Below are 22,222 nucleotides of genomic sequence, written 5' to 3'. Positions count from 1 at the left end.
CTGGCCCATTAGTTCTAGCCTCTTATTGGCTAACTCTCACATCTTGACTAACCCATTTCTAATAATCTGTATGTCACCCTGAGGTCGTGGCTTACTGGCATGAGTCTAGCCAGCGTCCATCTCGGGAAGGGAAATCCTGGCATCTGCTTCATTGCCTTCTTACCAGCATTCTGTTCTGTCTACTCCACCCACCTATGTTCTGACCTATCAGGCCAAGCAGTTTCTTTATTAATTAACCAATGAAAGTAACAAATAGACAGAAGACCCTCCTACATCAATTTAATTTTGATGAATTAGTTTGACCAGGGTTAAAGAGAACACCTGCATCATTAATGAGGTACACCTTTGGGTGTGTCTATGCAGGCGTGTCCAGAGACACACCCTAAACATGTTGGCACATTCCATGGGGTGGAGACTCAGATAATACAAAAAAGAGAAAATGAGTTGAGCCCCAGGAGACTTTTTTCTCTGCTCCCTGACTTTAGATGTGTTGTGACTAGCCACTTCATGTGCCCACTGTCATGTCCTCTCCATCCTGATGGATTGTATTCTCTCAAATGCCAAGTCAAAACAAAACTCTTTTGTCATTGAGTATTCATTACAACAATGGAAAAAATGCCTAATATACCACCAAGACCTAAAAACCAACTACAGGTCCAGGGAGATGGTTTGGTGGGTAATACCTTTCAATTAATCTAATGACCTGAGTTCAATCCTTAGGACCTACATGGTAGGAAAGAACAGACTCTCAAAAGTTTTCCTCTGACCACCACACATGAGCCATGCCATATGCCCTCCAAATCAATATAATTTTTAACTAAGCAAAAACTACGCCTAACAGAGCATTCTACTCAAAAACAGCAGGAGATACAGTTTTTCAATTTCTAATAGCACATTCTTCATGATAGACCATCACAAAATATGAGTTCACAAATTTTAAATATTAAACACAAGCAAAGCTTGATCTACAACTATAAAGAAATTAACTTGGAAATTCAGGAAATTCACAAACATATGGAAATCAACATATTTCTTAGCACTCAATGAGATAGAAAAGAAATTACAAGGAACATAATAAAATTTTCTGAAATGACCAAAACATGAAAATACAACATAGCAACATGTAGATATTCAATTAAAGTTATACTAAGAGAAAAGTTTGGTGAAAAATAGCCCATATTAAAAAGATCTCAAATCAAAAATCTCAGACTTCTACTTTAAGACAAGACCTGTGTTCTTGGTGAGTATAAAGCTAGATGGGTTGTAATGGTCTTGTCTTGAAAAAGTGAAGAAAAGAAAAAATTGAATAATAAGATCATTCTCAGCACCAACGAACAAAGAAAGTTCGAGTAGATGGAACCAATGAATCACAAAACGGAAAACAGCATAAGTGCAAACCAATCAAAACAAAGGTTAGACTATTATAACAATCAAGAAAACTGTCAGACTTTTATTCTGATTAACACAGAGAAAAAGAAGATTCAAATTACCAAAATATGGAATAAAGGGGAAATTTAACCTATTTCACACAGAAGAGACTAAAATAGAGTTCTCTTATAATCCTATGATCAGTTTCAGGTAAACCAGTTATAAAACTAAGATTAACTTAAAAAATTTCTGGAAACATACATTGATAAAATTGACTAAAGAAGAAATAGAAAGTCAGACTAGACCCACAATGAATTATTGTTAGTAATCAAAAATTCCCATAAAGTCCTAGAACCATTTTACTCCACATACAAATTCTACCAAATATTAAAGAATAACATCAATACTAAGAATTTGTTTAGAAAATAGAGGAGCAGAAACTACGTATGAACTCATGGAGGTGGTAATTGCCCCACGATGAAATCAGACAAATACAAGAAAACTAAATACTAATTTTCTTTAAGAGTATGTCTTCAAAATTTCTCAACTAAATACTAGGATATTAACTCCATTAACATACATTGAGATTATATGCTATGGCCAAGAAAGATTATCCTAGGAATAAAACATCTGTTCAATACTCAAATCAATGCAATACACTGTGTAAGCAAAATAATGGATAAAATCACACAACTATTTCAATAAATGGAGAAAAACATTTTAGAAGACACAACACTTCCATGATGATAAAACATATAAAACAGAAGGAGTAAAATGAAAAGTCTTCCACCTGATTTAAAAAAAAGCTATAAAGCCACACGGTTAACATCATATTTAACAGTGAAAAAGTACAAATAAAGAACATTTGACCTCACTGCTTCTATTTAGCATTGTACTAGAAGTTCTAGCCATTGCAATTAGAAAAGTACAGGAATAAAATCATTCAGGTTGAGAGCTGAAAAATAGAAACATACTTGCATATGATACCGCTTATCATCTGCATATGATATACAAATATAAGCAAAATGCCATGGAATTTACAAAAGACTATTAAATTTTAAAAATTTAGTAAGTTTGTAGGACAAAGATCATTATCCAAAAATGGAGTTAAAAAAATCCATAAGTAGGAAAGAAACATAACACATCAGAACTGACTTAGCTAAAGATGTATAGCAAACCCCGGAGGACATTACATGGCATGTGATATTGAGGAAATTATTTCTGCTAAATCTCATTTTCTTCATCTATAAAACATGGACAATTCAAGGACTAAATTTACAGAGTTGATGAGAGAGGAAATGAATTAATATGTAAAATGTTGATAATTTTTTCCATTTGGTGACTTATAATGTTAGTACTACTGAAATCTTATTTCAATTATAAAAGGAATTGAAATAGGTAATCTCAAAATTTTGTCAACATGTGGAAATGGGAAAATAAAATGTAGTCAAATTTTGTTCTGAACCCGTTATCTTGTGTCTAACTAGAACCTGCCTACTATGCTAGGGACTTTTCTATTTGTTCTCCTCAGGAGACCTGTTTTTCATTCATTTTTTAAAAAGATACATTCTTTGTTTTTAGTCTCTTCAGTATTTATTTTATATTTTTACTTTATTTTATGTCAGTACTTATGCAGATAGAAATGTAACTATGTGAGTGCATTTATTTATTCAACTGACACTTAATCAATACTTACAATAACCCACATTTTCCAATTCCAGAGTATGAGAGAACTGACATATTTCAGCAACGTCTTATTTAACATAAACCATAAATCAATGCAATAACTAAATAAAATCAGGTGAACATGCACAAGAAATCCTGCACAAGAAAGACAAATGATGCACCATCTGGTAGACAACCTGTAACCAATGGCCTAGTTAAATGTTCCCCCATGATCCTCCAGTTATCTTTCAGGGTAATCATAGCTACACTCACGCTGGAAATATTTTCAGACACATTCTCTAGTTTTCATGGGCAATCCCTGGCACACCTTTCAGTCTCTGCCCATAAGATTGTGAGGAGATGGGAATCTTATTGTTTCATGCACAAATTATTACTTGCTTTCTCCTGGGGTTTATGATGCCCATGATTTAAAAGGTTACATGAAGCTCATCATAAAATAAACTTCACTCATGATAGATTATATCATATCAAATCAGAAACCAAAATAAAGCCTCATTTAAGAATTAATTCCTTACACACAGGAAGCTAAGAACCTTGGAAAAATTGTATGAGTTTCACTCTCTTGATTTTGTCCTGCTTAGATCTTGATTATAGATTATATATAACCTATATCATTCTATTATAGATTATATATAATATATATCAACTCTATTATCATTTCAAGCCTCAATTACCTTATTTGTTAAAATTCTTTAATCCCCTCTCCAGGCCTAACATTCTGTGGCCAAATCATGGTTTACCTAATCTCTCTCTAGATCTATTTTATTTCACACAGTAAATATCAACCTTCTTTATTGAACGGTTCTGCTATTGGCACACCAGTGTAGAGAAATAGAAGCCATCCTTAGGGAAAAAAATCTTTTCTTTAGGATGATGTGGTATAGGTTATTTGAAATTTTCACATCTCTAAAAAGTGCTTATTTATGAAAAACAAACTGATGTAACTATCATGAAGTGGATTCAAAATCAAGAATTTAGTTTACTTGGTAAGATATGCAAAATACGAAAAACTGTCAAATTCCACCGCTTGGCCATTGAGAAAACTGAGTTAACTTCCTGTTTTATGTAAAAAAATTCTTCTGGACCATACCCCAAATTGAAAAATCTTTATTATTTATGTAACCTAAAATGAGAAAAATACTTATAAACATAAAAGTATGAACATTTCTACGTGGACATTTGGAAATTTTCAAAAGATTTCCGACTTGAAAACGCTGTCATTTTCTCAATATGGACGCAGGGTGGCGCTGCAGGCTAAGGTTATGAATAACCGCTTTAAAAGCTTCCTGGCCCTTTGTGTTGCAAGACAGAATCAAAAACACGGACAGGAAGCATCTCAAGGAATACCGGGTTCTGAATGGGTTTGAGCCGCGGTATTCTAAATTAACAAAGATTAAGAGCAACTGGGTAAAGAATCCTCTAACGGAGAAATCAGAAGTCAGCTTTCAAGTCATTCAGAGTGAGCTGAACAATCGGATGCAAGCACTCGCGTTTTCATCATGGAGAAGCTGGGGAGAAATCACCAAAACAGGCAAGTGATTCCTTTCCTTTTTATGCTGCTGTGGGATCAGGTTCTAATGACGCCCCCTCGGTACTCTGTCCTGGAAGAAACAGAAAGCGGCTCCTTCGTAGCCCATCTGGCCAAGGACCTGGGTCTGAGATCTGGGGACCTGACAGCCCGGTCTGCACGGGTGGTGTCTGACTATGACAAACAGCAGTTGATTCTGGATCCCGAGACTGGAGATCTACTTCTGAGGGAGAAACTAGACCGGGAAGAGCTATGTGCCTCTGTGGACCCCTGTGTGCTGCATTTCCAAGTGTTCCTAGAAAAGCCAGTGCAATTTTTTCAAGGAGAATTACTGATCCAGGACATAAATGACCACTCACCAGAATTCCCAGATAGGGAAATGCTTTTGAAAATACCAGAAAACAGCCAGCCAGGCTCTCTGTTACCACTGAATTTAGCCCAGGACTTGGATGTGGGCAGCAATGGGCTGCAACAATACACAGTCAACCCCAACTCTCATTTTCATGTCCTCACCCGAAATAATAGCGAAGGCAAGAAATACCCAGAATTGGTGCAGGACAGAGCCCTGGACAGAGAGGAGCAGGCAGAGCTGAACTTGACCCTCACGGCTCTGGATGGGGGCTCTCCACCTAGGTCAGGAACAGCCATGGTTCGAATCCTGGTCCTGGACATCAATGACAATGCCCCTGAATTTGTGAAGACCCCCTATGAGGTGCAGGTCCTGGAGAGCAGCCCCCCAGACTTCCCGGTCCTGACTGTCCTAGCACAGGATGCAGATGCTGGCAACTTTGGGAGAGTTTCCTATGGCTTGTTCCAAGCATCAGATGAAGTTCAACAGACTTTCTCAATAAACGAAATCACGGGAGAAATACGACTGAAAAAGCGATTGGATTTTGAAAAAATTAAATCTTACCATGTGAAAATCGAGGCCACGGATGGAGGAGGCCTTTCTGGGAAGGGCGTTGTGCTGATAGAGGTGGTGGATGTGAACGACAATGCCCCAGAGCTGACCATATCTTCACTGACCGGCTCAGTCCCAGAAAATGCTCCCGTAACTGTGGTTGCTATCTTCCGAATACGAGACAGAGACTCTGGAGAGAACGGGAAAATCATTTGTTCTATTCCAGATACTCTGCCATTCATTTTAAAACCCTCTAATAAGAATTTCTACACCCTGGTGACAGAGGAGCCACTGGACAGAGAGAACAGATCTGAGTACAACATCACCATTACAGTCAGCGACCTGGGCACACCCAGGCTCACAACCCAGCACACCATAACAGTGGAGGTTTTTGACGTCAACGACAATGCCCCCGCCTTCACACAAAGCTCCTACACCCTGCTTGTCCAAGAGAACAACAGTCCCGCCCTGCACATAGGCACCATCAGCGCCACAGACTCAGACTCAGGCTCCAATGCCCACATCACCTACTCACTGCTGCCCATCCACGACCCGCAGCTGGCTCTCTCCTCGCTCATCTCCATCAATGCCGACAATGGGCAGCTGTTCGCCCTCAGGGCGCTGGATTATGAGACCCTGAAGACCTTCGAGTTCCTCGTGGGCGCCATAGACCAAGGTTCACCCGCGCTCAGCAGCCAGGCGCTGGTGCGCGTGCTGGTGCTGGACGCCAACGACAATGCGCCCTTCGTGCTCTACCCGCTGCAGAACGCCTCTGCACCCTACACAGAGCTGCTGCCCAGGGCGGCAGAGCCAGGCTACCTGGTCACCAAGGTGGTGGCAGTGGATCGCGACTCTGGCCAGAACGCCTGGCTGTCATTCCAGCTGCTGAAGGCCACGGAGCCAGGGTTGTTCAGCGTGTGGGCTCACAATGGCGAGGTGCGAACCTCCAGGCTGCTGAATGAGCGCGATGCGCCCAAGCACAGGCTGCTGCTGCTGGTCAAGGACAATGGCGATCCTCCGCGGTCTGCCAGTGTCACTCTGCATGTGTTGCTGGTGGATGGCTTCTCTCAGCCCTACCTGCCTCTGCCAGAGATGGCGCGCGACCCTGCGCAGGACAATGAGGACTTACTCACACTCTATTTGGTCATTGCCTTGGCGTCTGTGTCTTCTCTCTTCCTCTTGTCTGTTCTGCTGTTCGTGGGAGTGAGGCTGTGTAGGAGGGCCAGGGCGGCCTCTCTTGGTGGCTGCTCTGCTCCTGAGGGCCACTTTCCTGGGCACCTGGTGGACATCAGTGGCTCTGGAACCCTGTCCCAGAGCTACCAGTATGAGGTGTGTCTGACCGGGGACTCTGGAACTGGTGAGTTCAAATTCCTCAAACCCATGGTCTCCAACCTGTTGCTTCAGGATGCTGGGAGAGAAGTTAAGGAAAGTCCCCACTGCAGGGATAGCTTTGTATTCAGCTAAGTGTTGTCAATTCCTAGACGTTGTCATTTTAAGAAATGATCTTGTTTCTAAGAGGTTTTCTACTAATCTAACCTACATATATTCTTAATTGCGCTGTTCTTATTGTATGAAGCTACTAGGCTTTTAGTTGTACTAATCATATTTCATCTTTTTATCTACATATGCATATCTCTTGATTACTAGGGTTATTATAAACCTAAATAACCCAAATAGTGTAAATTTTCTTTGAATGATAGTTCTTTTTAAAAGGCTTATTCTTTTAAAATGAATACAGTTTTCTGCCTGCATGCCAGAAGAGGGCGCCAGATCTCATTATGGAAGGTGGTTGTGAGCCACCCTGTGGGTGCTGGGAATTGAACTCTGAACCTCCGAAAGAGCAGCCAGTGCTCTTAACCTCTGAACCATCCATCTCTCCAGTTCTCTGAATTATACTCTTAATGATCTTCTGAGGCATTTTAGTGCCCTCAAGAAAACTTGGATTTGTGCATAAATTTGTGGCACCTGTGCTTTCCATGTGATTTGATGTTTTCAAAGGCTCATTGTTAAAGATTACTTAAGTTGCCTGGATCCTTCTGCATGAATAGAAAGTAACATTATATCGTGTTTGCTTTCAGACAAAGTGCCCTGAATAGTCAAGGTATAAAATTTCAACTGTATGTGAATGTACACAGGGGTTGTGATATTCTCTGCTTGTGAGCATCATGCACGCTAGTGGTCTTGTTTATTTGGTTGCAGATGTCCTGGAAATACTAATGTTAAAGTTTTGAATTCTTACGTGATAAAAATTAAAGAGAAAATATAAATTAATTTCTCATTTCACTTATTAAATAAGATTGTTGCGTCACTGCTTTGCCATAATCTCTTTTAATCATTAATCTCAGAATCAGAATTTTGTCCTTTCTTTCTTAAAAGGAAAATGCAGGGCTATTGAGGGCCTCACATTTATCTTTTTCTTTCTTCATACAAAGAAATCCCAGCATGGGGTAATGTGTGTGTGTGTGTGTGTGTGTGTGTGTGTGTGTGTGTGTGTGTAAGCTTCTTGACACCTTTAAAATGATTTTTTTGAAGTTTGGGTATCTGTTTGATTCTGTTTATTAACAGATTTGAAATTTTTCGCTTTTTGTTACTTGGTGGATTTGGGTAGAGTTTATCAAGCAGCAAAGATTACTTTTGGTTTTAAAACATTTTGTTTTATTGCTTAGCATACCCTTCAGTTACCTCGAGTTAAACTGATGAATAATTATGAATAGTATTTTGCTTGTTAATAAAGTGGAGCAGTAGCATACTCTTTGATTTGTAATTACAGATTTCTTTGTGCTCAATAAGCCCGTAGAACTGATTGCTTGGTTTCTAACTCATTACATGTATGTAGATAAGTAAGACTATATCGAAACTTCTTAAAGTTTTGGCAGAAAATGAGCAATTGAAAAGCTTTCTTTATATTCCTCTATTTATTTCCAATCTGTCAGTCTATTTGAGGAGAAGACGGACAGATTTTTACCCACATTCATCTCCTCATGAAAGCTACACAGCAATGAAAAAGGCAAATTATGGTAGTTTAGGTTCTTGGTGAAATGTGGATTTTAGTCATCATTCAGTTTTTTTAAAAGCAATAAATAACCATGAAAGTCAGTGAGCCACACACACCGAAGACCTGAAAGTGGGGAGGAGATCTGTTGGGAAGAAGGGCTTTGTTGGGAGGAGGGGGTAAGAGAGGAGATTTGAGGTGTGGGAAAGGTGTTCAGCACAAGGTCCAGGATGGGGAAAATGATAAAGAAACCATATGACGACGATGTATTTCTCTTAAAGGCGCATCTGTAAAGCCAAGAACTGACTTGTGAGCATTAGTCATGAAATCAAAGACAGCCTTTAAATTCATGGGGAAAAGTATTCCCGAGTATAACTCTAGCACACACAGCCTTCAGAGTTGAAACTTCTCAGGAAAGACCGAGAGAAATCATTGCCTCACATGGGCACTGAGAGAAACACTTTTAGTGAATTAAGTAGGCAGAAGGAAACAATCCCAAAGAATTGCAGACTTGTGTCAAGAGGTAAAGAGTAACAGGAAAGGTTACAAGTGAATATTGACCAGGTGTTGACTCTATAAAGCAATAACAGTGGTGTCTTAACACAGAGGCAGAGGAATAGGTGTACAGAAAAATGAGAGAATGCAGAAAAAGCTTTAAAAATGAAAAGAGAGCTGGTCTTGGTCGCACCCTCCTTCAATCTCAACACTAAGGAAGCAGAGCAGGTGAATCACTGAGTTGGAGGCTAGCCTGTTATTCACACTGAGTACCAAGCCAGCTAGGACTATATAGTGGGACCTGACTCAAAAAAATTAGTTTTCTAAACCAATTATATAATAGTCTTACTCATTTTTCTTATCATTAATTCATGAGCATATTTTGTATAGTAATTTAGGTTTTGGGGAGCCTTTTAAGATTTTTCTCTTTCTTTGAAATATCCTTCTGTTCACACAACTATGTTACATATGTCTTTATTTTTACTGTTTCAGTAGGCCTTAAGGGTATTTTATTTGGAAATTAAGTCTACTTTTAGAAAAAAATAAACATTTCTCTATTTTAATTTTTCATTTTCTCCCATATCTTTATAATTTCTTTCTGGAAACTTTATTTTTTGAGATTCTCATTCTCTATGTCCCTTGACCTCATATTTTTATTTCTCCTTGCTGTGCTAGCAGGTTATTTCAGTGTCAGCTCAGCTCATGCCAAGCCTGTCACTCAACAAAGATGTACAAGTGTCTAAGAGTTAATTTTATAAATTTTGTTTTAAAGATAATCTGTTTCTAGTTTCATTATTTTTAACAATTAAAGACCTCACATGATTTTTATACTTACCTTGGGATTGAATCTCCATCTCTCAATTCTCCCTTGGTTCCTTTAGCTATAAAGCATTGAGATGACCACATCTTCATGATGGAGAAGTCATATATACATGTACACCTACATACTCTACATGTACAACTTCTATCAGATAAATTACACCATCATATATTGCTTCTACTTTCTGGTCATCATAGGTTTAATGTGTGGAATTACTATTGCTACTCTTGGCTGCTCTCTTCTCTACTTTGCTGAGAAGTCTTAGGACAATAAGAACAGACTCACGAGAAAGTCACCTTTTTCCAATGAATGTTTTCTCATACAATGGCTGCTGTGACATTCTTTCTTTTCCTACCTGCCATTTTTGCCCTCCCTCTTTTCTTTTCATGTTTCCTCATTCCTCTCTTTCTATTTCACTTGCACTAAAGATTTAGAGTCAAGAAGCACATTACATAAGAATGTAAGTATGTTGAATGTGTGCAGGATATTTGGTAAAACTTAAAATTTGAATGTACTCAGTCGATGAAATCATGTGAACTAGTGGATCATGGATTTCCTAGATTACATTGTCATATCTGTCATACACAGTGTATGTTTTTGTTTTTGTTAATCTTTAATAAATCAAGCCATCAAATTTATAAGGAACAAAGTTGTTGCATTTGACAATTTATAAAACATTTTGAATTCAAAAACTGAAGAAAACATAAAATCTGATCTGTCACATCTATTAGATAAGATATTATAAAACTCCGCTTCAAATGTTGAATTATTACAAATGAATAAAAGAGGACTAACACAAATGTTTAAACTTGTTAAAGTAGTCAGCATGTCACAAATCAACTGGGTACTAGCAACTCTGAATAGATTATGATATCCAAATTTCAAAAGGACACTGTGAGAAAGAACTTACACAACAACCTCTTCTATATATATATATACAGGGGCATGCTAAATTTTTTTTAACAAAAAGGCAATCAAATTCAGAGATGTGTAAGAAGAAATCAAATGATGACATCATGAATTAATCTGTATAATGCAAATCATATTTCTTAGTATTTATTTTAGTTGAAACTATGTTCACACAAAAAATGAAACAGGGTCATTTATTGGAACCTTTTATATCACTTGTCAAACTCTAACAGTGACCAAGATCCTTCAGTGAGTGAAACTGAGATAGCCTGACGTGATCACAAAATGGAATGTTATTCAGTATCAAGTGAAATGAGCTGTCAAGTCATCACGAGGCATTGAGAAAACTTAAACACATCTTTATCACTGAAGTAAGCTAAAAAAAACCCTCTAACTATATGAAATGTCGAAAAGTTCAAAGGATACAGACAGTATAAAAGACCAATGATTTCCAGAGATTCAGAAAATGGAGATGTTGATAAATAAATAGATTTTGAAGATTTGGTGTCAGAGAAATGGCTTCGTGTTACTCAAAAATGGATACATGTCATGATAAATTAATCCATATATATATAGAGAGAGAGAGGGAGGGAGAGGAAGAGAGAGAGAGAGAGAGAGAGAGAGAGAGAGAGAGAGAGAGAGAGAGGAGAATATAGAGGGATTCCTAGTTAAAGTGATGGACTCAGGGAAAATATATGTTAATATTGAAGCTCAATCAGTTATAAGAAATGTACCACTCTAGATTGAACTATGAGGAAGGTTGTGCCCAGTTGTGGAGGTTCTCTCTGTGCCTTTTAATGTTTTTTTCTGTTGATTTAACATTCATTAAAAGTCATTTATTTCAGAAGAAAACTTACCCTTAAGATAATAAGACCTATTGTGGAGTTATAAGAAGTAAGAGAGCGCAGCATTACTCTTTGATATCAGAGGCAAATGGAATCTTTGAGCTGCTTCATGATCACCTGACTTAGGGAGATTGTGACAACTCAGAAACAATGGGAATGGGTCATCTTTTCAGTACAGAACGCAAAGTATTTAGGAAAATATGGACCCTAATCTTATGCACTTGAAAGAGTTTATGTGATTATAGCTTTAAATATGAAAATAAAAAGTAATCATCCAAATTACATAAGAATTCTTATGACCTTGGAGATGGAAAGATTTAAACAGTAGAATAGATATGAAAATATTGACAGATAAGGTTAAGTTAAAATTAGTAATTTTTGTTTCTCAAAGAAGGCATAGAAAAAATCATTTGCAATAAACATATACAAAACAGGATTATACTAAGAATATAGATTCTTCTGCAGACCAAAAAGCTATCAGACCAATGCCTCAGATGGAAAATGTATAAAAGACCTCATCATGAGAATGCATCTGAATGGTCAATAAACATGTGAAAGTTTGCATCATTTCATTAATCTCCAGGGAAATGCTAATTAAATGTACACTATGACATCCCTACTAGAGTGGTTAAAACTGGAAAGACAGCATCAAATGTTGACAAGATTATGGAGCAACTGGAATTCCCATGCGTTGCTGAAATTACTTTTTCACATTGCTGGGAATGGAACCCAATCCACTGAGTGCACTAGGCAAGCATTCTACTATTGAGCTATTTCGAGCATTTAAAGAAATGTCTTTGAGACAGTGACTCACTATGTATCCTACTCTCGCCTTGAATTTGTGATACCTTTGTGTCTTCTCAGAGATGGGACTAAAGGGGTGAGCCACCAGCTCAGCACAAGTACTTTTGAAAATCATTTCACAGCATTTGTCAAGGTTAAATGTATTTTCACACTTGGATGTACAGCAAATCATTCTGATACATACAACTTATGCATATTTTATGCATAGGACATGTGAAGGATTGCTCACAGGAGTAATATCCAAGATGCAAATCTGGGCTTGCTGCGGTGCACGCCTATACTCTCAGGACTCGGAAAGCAGAGGCAGGCAGATCTCCCTGAGTTTGAGGTCAACATGGACTGAAAAGTGAGTCAGGACAGCCAGAGCTGTGATACAGAGAAACCCTGCCTTCAAAAAGCAAGCCAAAACAAACCAAAACAAACAAAACTAAACAAAAAACCAAACAAATAAAAACGGAAACCTGGAAATCGGCAATGTTTCTTCTGTGGTGTGTGTGCGTGCAAACGATGCAGACATATGGAGGAATGGTACAAACAATGACAGCAGTATACCATGGATGAACATGCCAAAGAAGATGTAAGTGAAGAGCAATCTTACAACAGAGGAATACTCTACCGGCACTACTTTAAAAGTCCTAAGAAAAGCAAAATATCCTAAGGTAATAAAACGGCAGGGGGAGCTTTTTTTCTCTTTAGGTGCGAGCTACTTATTTAGATTCTGCTTATTAGACCGTATTATCTTGGTGACCCTTTGTTGTGATATCTGCTCAAGACTGGTGCCCTTTTTATGTATATTTCCGTGGAACGTAATTGGGGAATATTCCAATATTTTGTAGGTATCCATTACATTGAATTTATGTATTCAAAGCGTCTTACATAAATATCTATTGCCATTTTGTTCATTTAAAAAGTTACATGCATTGAAAATTGACTCATCAAATGTGTTGGAACTTAAGGTTGCTAAGATTTGAGCATTCAATGTAAGGATAGTTCTGCGTCTTAAAGGGTGTTTAAACACAACAGGGTTAGACCAAGAACAAAACGAGTGTACACAATTGCAACACTAGAAAAGTACGCACGGTGGCGCTGCATACTAACAATTTGTATAAGGAGGCGCTCTAAGGATGAGCAGGAAGTCCTTCCCAGTAATCAGAATGCAGACTGTTCCCTGAAAGAAGGGGGCATTTACATAAGATATAGGATAATAGAATCCTGTAAGCAATTTGGTAAGATTTAAGTCGAGGTTATTTCACCAAACATTACTGTGTGGATTGAAACCGCCAAGATTTAGAAGTAGCAGCGTCTTAGGAACTGCATCTGAACGATGGAGACAGCTCTAGCAAAACCGCCAGAGAAAAGGCAAGTCGTTTTTCTTACTATATTGCTGCTTTTATGGGACGCTGGCTCTGAGGCAATTAGATACTCCATGCCAGAAGAAACGGAGACTGGCTACTTGGTGGCTAACCTGGAAAAAGATCTGGGGCTTAAGGTGGGTGAACTGGCCACTAGAGGGGCGCGAATCCATCATAGAGGAAACAAAGAGCTTTTGCAGCTGGATGCAGAGACAGGGAATTTACTCATGAAGGAAAAACCAGATCGTGAGGAGCTGTGTGGGGCGACAGAACCCTGTGTGCTGCACTTCCAGCTCATACTGGAAAACCCTGTACAGTTCTTCCAAACTGACCTGCAGCTCACAGACATAAACGACCATTCTCCAGAGTTCACTCACAGGGAAATGCTCCTAAAAATTCAAGAAAGTGCCCAGCCAGGGACTGTGTTTCCTCTGAAGGCGGCTCAGGATCCTGACATAGGCAGCAATGCTATTCAGAACTACACAGTCAGCCCCAACCTCCACTTCCATGTCGTTACTCACAGTCGAGCTGATGGCAGGAAATACCCAGAGCTGGTGCTGGACAGAGCCCTGGACAGGGAGGAGCAGCCTGAACTCAGTTTAACCCTCACTGCTGTGGATGGTGGGTCTCCGCCCAGATCTGGGACCACCACAGTTCGCATTGAGGTCTTAGACATCAATGATAACGCTCCCCAGTTTGTACAGTCGCTCTATGAGGTTCAGGTCCCTGAGAACAGCCCCCTTGATGCCTTAATTGTCACGGTCTCTGCCAGGGATTTGGATGCTGGGATACATGGGAATGTAGCCTACTCTCTGTTTCAAGGTGGTGAAGTTTCTCAACCATTTGTAATAGACCAAATCACGGGAGAAATTCGCCTTAAAGAGGCATTGGATTTTGAGGCAACTACGTATTATAACATGGAAATTATAGCCACAGATAGTGGAGGTCTTTCAGGAAAATGTAGTGTAGCTATACAGGTGCTGGATGTGAATGACAACGCCCCTAAACTCACCACATCTTCGCTCTCTAGTTCAATCCCAGAAAATGCTCCTGAAGCTGTAGTTGCTGTTTTCAGTGTTTCTGACCCAGATTCTGGGGACAATGGAAGGATGGTGTGTTCTATTCAGAATGATCTTCCATTTCTTTTGAAGTCCACATTTGAGAACTATTATACTTTAGTGACAGAGGGGCCACTGGACAGAGAGCGCAAAGCCGAGTACAACATCACCATCACAGTCACTGACCTGGGCACACCCAGGCTCACAACCCAGCACACCATAACAGTGCAGGTCTCCGACGTCAATGACAATGCCCCCACCTTCACACGAACCTCCTACACCCTATTTGTCCATGAGAACAACAGCCCCGCCCTGCACATAGGCACCATCAGCGCCACAGACTCAGACTCAGGTTCCAATGCCCACATCACCTACTCTCTGCTGCCCACCCACGACTCACAGCTGGACCTCTCCTTGCTCATCTCCATCAACGCTCACAATGGGCAACTGTTTACGCTCAGGGCGCTGGACTACGAGGCTCTGCAGAGCTTCGAGTTCCGAGTGGGAGCCACAGACCAAGGTTCGCCCGCGCTCAGTACCCAGGCGCTGGTGCACGTACAGGTGCTGGACGCCAACGACAATGCGCCCTTCGTGCTCTACCCACTGCAGAATGCCTCTGCGCCCTACACAGAACTGCTGCCCAGGGCGGCAGAGCCAGGCTACCTGGTCACCAAAGTGGTGGCGGTGGATCGCGACTCTGGCCAGAATGCCTGGCTGTCGTTCCAGCTGCTGAAGGCCACGGAGCCAGGACTGTTCAGCGTGTGGGCTCACAATGGCGAGGTGCGCACCTCCAGGCTACTGAGTGAGCGCGATGCGCCCAAGCACAGGCTGCTCCTGCTGGTCAAGGACAATGGCGATCCTCAGCGCTCTGCCAGTGTCACTCTGCACGTGCTGCTGGTGGATGGCTTCTCTCAGCCCTACCTGCCTCTGCCCGAGGTGGTGCTCGACCCTGCCCAGGATGAGGATGCGCTCACTCTGTACCTGGTCATCGCCTTGGCGTCTGTGTCTTCACTCTTCCTCTTGTCTGTTCTGCTGTTCGTGGGGGTGAGGCTGTGCAGGAGGGCCAGGGCGACCTCGTTGGGTGGCTGCTCTGTGACTGAGGGTCACTTTCCTGGTCACCTGGTGGATGTCAGTGGCGCAGGAACCCTGTCCCAGGGCTACCAGTATGAGGTGTGTCTGACTGGAGACTCTGGCACCACAGATTTTAAGTTCTTTAATCCTATTATCCCCAGTGATCTGTTTCAGGACCCCTAGCTAAATTTCAGTTACCGGGAGACGTAGGTTTCAATAACCACAGCAGAAGTAGTTGCTTTATATTTTCCTTTTGCTTTCCATAATCTTTCCTTGAGGCAATATATTTCTACATCGATTTTATTCTCTGTTTTTTGTTTTTGTTTTTGTTTTTAGTGTATTGGGGGGGCGAGAACTGTGCTTCCTATTTTGTCAGTGTAACCTTAATGCATCTTTTTTCTTCAGTAATTTAGGAGGGGGACCTATAACTCTGTTGTGTTTCTCTGGTTATTTAAAATGCTGTTCTCAGGAACTCATTTCTTCCTCTCCATTATAACCAGCATGGATTTCTGCAACACCCACTTCAAGTAGTGTCTTGTTGAGGCTATGCCTATAGCTTGCTGTATAGAATTAATTTTGATTTTCAGCTTGGTAAGTTTTCAGTGTTCAGTACCCATTGTGACATTTTCAGAGGTGCACACACCACACCTTGATACCATTCCCTTATCACATTCTTTAATCCTCTGTTTTTCTCCCCATCACAGTCGTAAACCCCTTATTTTGCTTTCATGTACTAAATGACTTTTAGAGTGTGATTATTTAGCTTAAATTATCTGCAGCTCCATGTCTCTTAAAATGACATTTTCATTTTTGATGCCTGAATAAAGTAACTCCGCCGTGCATGTATGTGCTTCCCCCACCCACACACCTGTTATAATGGTAACACAGCGTTGTGTACAGCTAATAAAGGGTGAACATGAGATACAGTCATCTGTCATAGCTCTCCATGTTCGTACATAAAAGAAAGGAGTATATTGTTCAATTTGTCATCTTTACTGACAATCACAGTTACTACTTCAAGTCTTTATTTGCTTAAATACAAGCCAAAATGGCTTCTAAAATGTACCAGAAATAACGTTGCTTGACCTAAGCCATTGCCAGTGGCTGAGTGTGCTTTCACCTTGTATGAGAAGACATTTAGTGAGCCATGTGCTTGGATGATAAGCTGATTTATAAATGCTGTAAAACATGAGGGCCCATTAAACTTTCTGCAAACTATGCAGATGAGTGGCTTTTAAGTTTTAATCTTTTTATCATTAATACTTACTTGCCATAATTAAGGTGACTCGGGGGAACTATTTCCATTGCGTCTTATCAATGGGTTCTTCCTTTCTATTTCCGTCTGTCATGATGTAGGATTATGGGGAATGAAACCTACCAATCCACACCAGTATCCTTCCTACAACATTTTAACTGAAGAGTGTACAAATATAGAAATTTATAATGTGGAAAAACAGTATCATTAGGGAAACTGGAATTTTATACAACTAAAAATAACACATGGAATCAATGAAAACCACAATATATGCATATTTTGAGTGAATTTCTCTAAAAAATGTTTCACATAAGTCATTATTTCTTTGGTTAAATCTATTTAAAAATCATTTTCCATATTTTATCATCCAGATATATCTATCTAGTGTTTGAATGTTCTACAAGAAAAATAGTTGAACTTATCAAAAATGAAAAATGAGTTAGGCAACGGTGGTGCTTACTTTTAATCCAAGGAGGCAGAGGCAGAGGCATAGGCAGAGGCAGAGGCAGAGGCAGAGGCAGAGGCAGAGGCAGAGGCAGAGGCAGAGGCAGAGGCAGAGGCAGAGGCAGAGGCAGAGGCAGAGGCAGAGGCAGAGGCAGAGAGGCAGAGAGGCAGAGAGGCAGAGAGGCAGAGAGGCAGAGAGGCAGAGGCAGAGGCAGAGGCAGAGGCAGAGGCAGAGGCAGAGGCAGAGGCAGAGGCAGATGAATCCCTATGAGTATGAGGCCTGGTCTACAAAGTGAGTTTCATGACAGTCAAGGCTGTTACACAGAGAAACCTTGTCTTGAAAACCCAAAAATAACTGAAAATAGTTTTGGAAATTATGGAAAGACAAGAATTAATATTGACATAATTTCAATCATCAGGACCTGTAGTTGTGTTGTTAAAATCAAATTTAAGTGCTTGCAGAAGTGGGTCAACCACTTTCCAAGCAGGAATTTCTGCAGCATAATTTTTTTATGTTAATGAGCATTGAAAATATGAGTTATTAATAATCAAAGTATCTTTCTGTTCAGCCTAAATATTCATATGAAAATTTTCGATATTTTATCTTTTCATACATATCTGTAATTTCTCAGAACTTCTGTAATTCATGTAAGACAATTATTTTTGAGAGGCACTATAGCATATGATATCACACTAAAGTGGAAGGGTTATATGCTGATGGCCCATTTACAACTTGAAGACACAGGATGAGTTACTATCTGTAGGGATGCATGTGTGTGTGTTTCCAAAGCCTAGGGCCCATGGTATACAAGATATATCTTTTATTACGAAGGTGCACCCCCAGTCCCAGATTCTACTAGCAATTTAACTTATGGTCAGCCTATATTTATACATTGTTGACAAAATGGGCAGAAAATTTCCAAGCCAGTAAAATAACCTGGACTGATTTTGAAGATAAAAAACCATCAGTCTTGGTTCATATTTATTTCTATTTTTGGGCAGTTAGAAACCTTTCTACCTATCTATTTAAATTACTTTTCAAAACTACCTCTATTAGTTAATTTTGAGATAGGTTCCTATCCAGCTCTCTCTGTGTAGCCTAGGCTGGCTTCCGACTCTGCTCCTGAGGTCTAAATTACAGGTGTACCTCCATTCCTGGTTCCCAAGGCCTCTTTATATGGATATTTTACTAAGTGGAGGACTCACATGATGTGAATATAATTGGTCCCCATAATCTCATAGGAAGTGGCACTATTGGGAGATACGGCCTTGTTAAAGAAAGTGTGTTACTGTGAGTGTGAGCTTTGAGGACTCTTTTGCTCAAGCTTCACTCAATATAACACTCAGTCCACTTCCTGTTGCCTTCTTATCAAGACGTAGCCAGCACCACATCTGCCTACATACTGCTGTGTTCCCTGCCATGATGATAATGTAAGCCACCACTTCAACTAAATGTTCTCTTTTTAAGATTTTTCACAGTCATTATGTGTCTTCACAGCAATAAAAATCCTAACTAAGACAGGGGAGACACTACATGTATAGTACAAACTATTGTTGCACTTTGGGGCATTTTCAAACTGCAAGTCTGATATCAGTGAAAGAGATGACTTTGTCAATTCTTAAAGGTTACTATTAGTTATGTAAAGTTGGTATTACTGATATTTTAATGTTTGAAGAGGAAACAAAATTAAGCAAAAATTGAGTCCTCTTGCTGTTAAATAACTTCAGTGGATACTAAAAAAGTTAAAAAGCTCTTTTGGTTTTATTAGAGTTGATCTTGTAGTACAGAACACAGTGTCTCTTTCAATACAGAGGCTCGATGTGCTCTTTGAAGAACTAATTTGAAACTTTTAGGAAATCATTGAATTTTCTGAGGACTTTTATATCAAACTTGAACACACACTGAATTTCAAAAGAACAACCCATATTCAGAAAAGGAAATAACAATTTCATTGTCAGAGTAACACCAATCCCCATTGAACCAGTTTTTAATTTAAATCTGGAAACTCAGAGAAGAGCAAAATAGAAGATTAATCTCTAATTTGATTCCAAATTGAGCCCATTGGTGTTTTTTACTTTTAGGGATGAGAAAAACACAAGATTTCTTTTGTTCATCCAACTAACTCCCAAAAATCTCTGTTTAAATTCTTTGGTCTCTAATTGGTGTTTCTTTTGATCTCTGGTTACTTTTGACAACATCAAAACTAAATAAAAATTTCAAGATAGAGATTGAGTCATTTATTTTTAAAACATAATTCTATACAGTATATACTATCCTTCATTTTTCTCTAAAGATATCAATTCAGAAATTTAATTACTTTCTTGAACACCCCCTGTTTAACAATAGTTTGGTTAATAGTATTATTCAGAGTGAAACCATCTTTCTACTGCTCTTCCGTCACAGAATATTGTTGATGACAAGTTTGGTGTCAGCCAGCTTCTCGGTCATTAAATGTGAATCCCTTTTCCTTTCACACTTAATTTTCCAAGAAGCAGAGAAGTGATAAATCTCATTTTATTTTAGATTACTTCATTTATTCATCAAATTCTGACATTTGCTATTCCAGAGCTCAAGAGTCATGTAATACACTACATTGCTTTTTTTTTCTTTTTCAAAAATTCCACTTGGCATATTTTCACAGCAACTAGTACTTACGATTTGGACAAATCAAATCTCTTTCATCTGCAGTCTTTCCATGTGGTTATGGATCTTTAAGTCCTAGGGGAGAGAACAGACACTGAACCTGTCTAGTTGCCTTTCCATGGCCTTAGTCATCCTCATTGATGAAGTTTTATCAGCTTCTTGCCTTCTTTTGAAAGTTCCTTCACGCTGTCCTGCCTTTAATGGTCTTTAAAAGAGAGATTCGAGGCTGGGCAGGGCAGCACAGGCCTTTAATTCCTGTAGTCAGAACACAAAGGTAGGTGGATCTCTATGAGTTCAAGGTCATCCTGGTCTATAAAGTGAGTTCTGGGACAATTGTACTGTGACACAGAGAAACCCTATCTCAAAAATGAGAGGGGGAGGGAGAGGAGGTCTCATGATAGTTTGCACACAGGTTTCAGGACATCTAAGTCTTAAGGGTTGACTCACCTTTATCACACAGGGTTGAAGTTCTGTCCCTCTCCTAAAGTTGTGTGTGAGCTAGGCCCAAACAGCCTTGGGGCTTACAGTTCTCCGTTCAACTTATTAAGCCAATATCTTAGAGAATATCTCCTTCTTCATTGCTGTTATGGTGTCTGTTAAGACACTAGACCTGAGACTCTATGAGAATACTTTCATACAGTAATTGATGAGTGAAGACCAAGTGGAGAGCCTGGCATGAAAGCGCATGCCTTTAATCCCCAGCACTTTGTAGACAGAATCAGGGGGACCTTTGTGAGTTTGAGGCCAGCCTGATTTACACAATGAGTTCCAGAACAACCAAGACTGCATAGAGAGTCCCTGTCTCAAAACAACAAAAACAAAACTACACACACGGAAATGCTTACAGCATTGATGTCGGGAAATTTGATGTAGAAATTTGATGATGAGCAGAAACATTAAGAAACAATCCAAAAGTCCTGTTCTGAATGAACATGTGGCAGTTGCCATATTTAGCCTCTAGTGATAAAGTGAAATTAACTTGGTACCCCAACAATTCCCTCCTGACAAACTCATATATCTAACATTATTGCTCTAATAACAAAGATCAGAGCAGCAATTCCTTAACTCATTCTGTGACTGTAAATTGTGACAAACCAGGTAAATATAATGAAAGTAAAGAAAGCTATATATCCATTTGCTTTGTCGATGTCGATGTGAAAATTCTCAAGAAAATACTGGCAGAGCCGGGTAGCGGCAGCACATGCCTTTTATCCCAGCATTTGTGAGGCAGAGGCAGGCGGATCTCTGTGAGTTTGAGGCCAGTCTGGTGTACAGAGTGAGCAACATGCAGTCTCCAAAGATACACAGAGAAACTTTGTCTCCAAAACAAACAAACATAAAAGTAAAAAGAGAAAAAGAAAACAAAATGTTGGCAAACCAGCACTAATAACAGATGAGATTGTACATCATAGATAACAAGAATTTATGTGGGAAAAATGGTTCAACATATAAAAATCAATACTGAAAGATCACTTACGGACCAAATGAATGCCAAAGCCACACAATCATTTTAATAAATGCAGAAAATCTTTGAATTAGAAAGAGAAAATACAGAACTATCTTTGGTGTGACTTTTAAGGAATCTTAAGCAATCTGCAAGCATATGGACATTAATGAACAAGTTCTGAAAGTTTGTAGGCTAAAAGATCATTATCCTAAAAGTAGCTATCTCTGCATGCTACCACTGAACAAGATGAAAATGAAGAAAAAGTCCCTTGGAATCAAAAGGAACAAGATGCTTAGAAAAGAAGCAGGCAGGTATGTCAATGGACTTCATTCAGAACCCTAGACAACATAAAGAAAATTCTTGAAGATCTATGTAAGAAGTGTACATGAACTGAAGACCCTATATTGTAAAGATTATCCTCAAACTAGTTTACGGCTTAAAGGAATTCTTACCAAAATACCAGTTTGCCATTATCCTAGAAGTTACCAAAATGTCCCTAAACTTTTCATGTAAAAATGCAAGAACTCCTGAATAGCCAAAACACTATTGGAAAAAAAGGAGAAATTTGAAGAAATCAAACTTTCTGGTTTTAATGTGGTATTT

At 39.3% G+C, this 22,222-nt stretch overlaps 2 protein-coding genes across 2 annotated transcripts; both read left to right on the top strand.

Annotated features, from left to right (window-relative positions):
- The first annotated feature begins 4,160 nt into the window (after positions 1 to 4,160).
- Positions 4,161 to 9,715, top strand: LOC146891781 (protocadherin beta-4-like). Its single transcript, XM_087896123.1, has one exon. It carries the CDS (start codon positions 4,554 to 4,556, stop codon positions 6,945 to 6,947), a length of 2,394 nt encoding a protein of 797 aa, XP_087752249.1. The 5' UTR covers positions 4,161 to 4,553; the 3' UTR covers positions 6,948 to 9,715.
- A 3,788-nt stretch (positions 9,716 to 13,503) lies between these two features.
- On the top strand, positions 13,504 to 17,051 carry LOC146891780 (protocadherin beta-8). The gene has a single exon (XM_087896121.1). It carries the CDS (start codon positions 13,673 to 13,675, stop codon positions 16,010 to 16,012), a length of 2,340 nt encoding a protein of 779 aa, XP_087752247.1. The 5' UTR covers positions 13,504 to 13,672; the 3' UTR covers positions 16,013 to 17,051.
- Positions 17,052 to 22,222: the final 5,171 nt, after the last annotated feature.

This window comes from Myodes glareolus, chromosome 13, assembly GCF_982192425.1.
Source record: "Myodes glareolus chromosome 13, mMyoGla1.1, whole genome shotgun sequence".
In the NCBI taxonomy this organism is placed as follows: domain Eukaryota; kingdom Metazoa; phylum Chordata; class Mammalia; order Rodentia; family Cricetidae; genus Myodes; species Myodes glareolus.
The sequence above is the reverse complement of the archived record's forward strand: the minus strand, read 5'-3'. Positions and strand labels throughout refer to the sequence as shown.

Coding starts and splice junctions, on each gene's coding strand:
- LOC146891780 (XM_087896121.1), top strand. CDS start 13,673: ATGGAGACAGCTCTAGCAAAACCGCCAGAGAAAAGGCAAGTCGTTTTT.
- LOC146891781 (XM_087896123.1), top strand. CDS start 4,554: ATGGAGAAGCTGGGGAGAAATCACCAAAACAGGCAAGTGATTCCTTTC.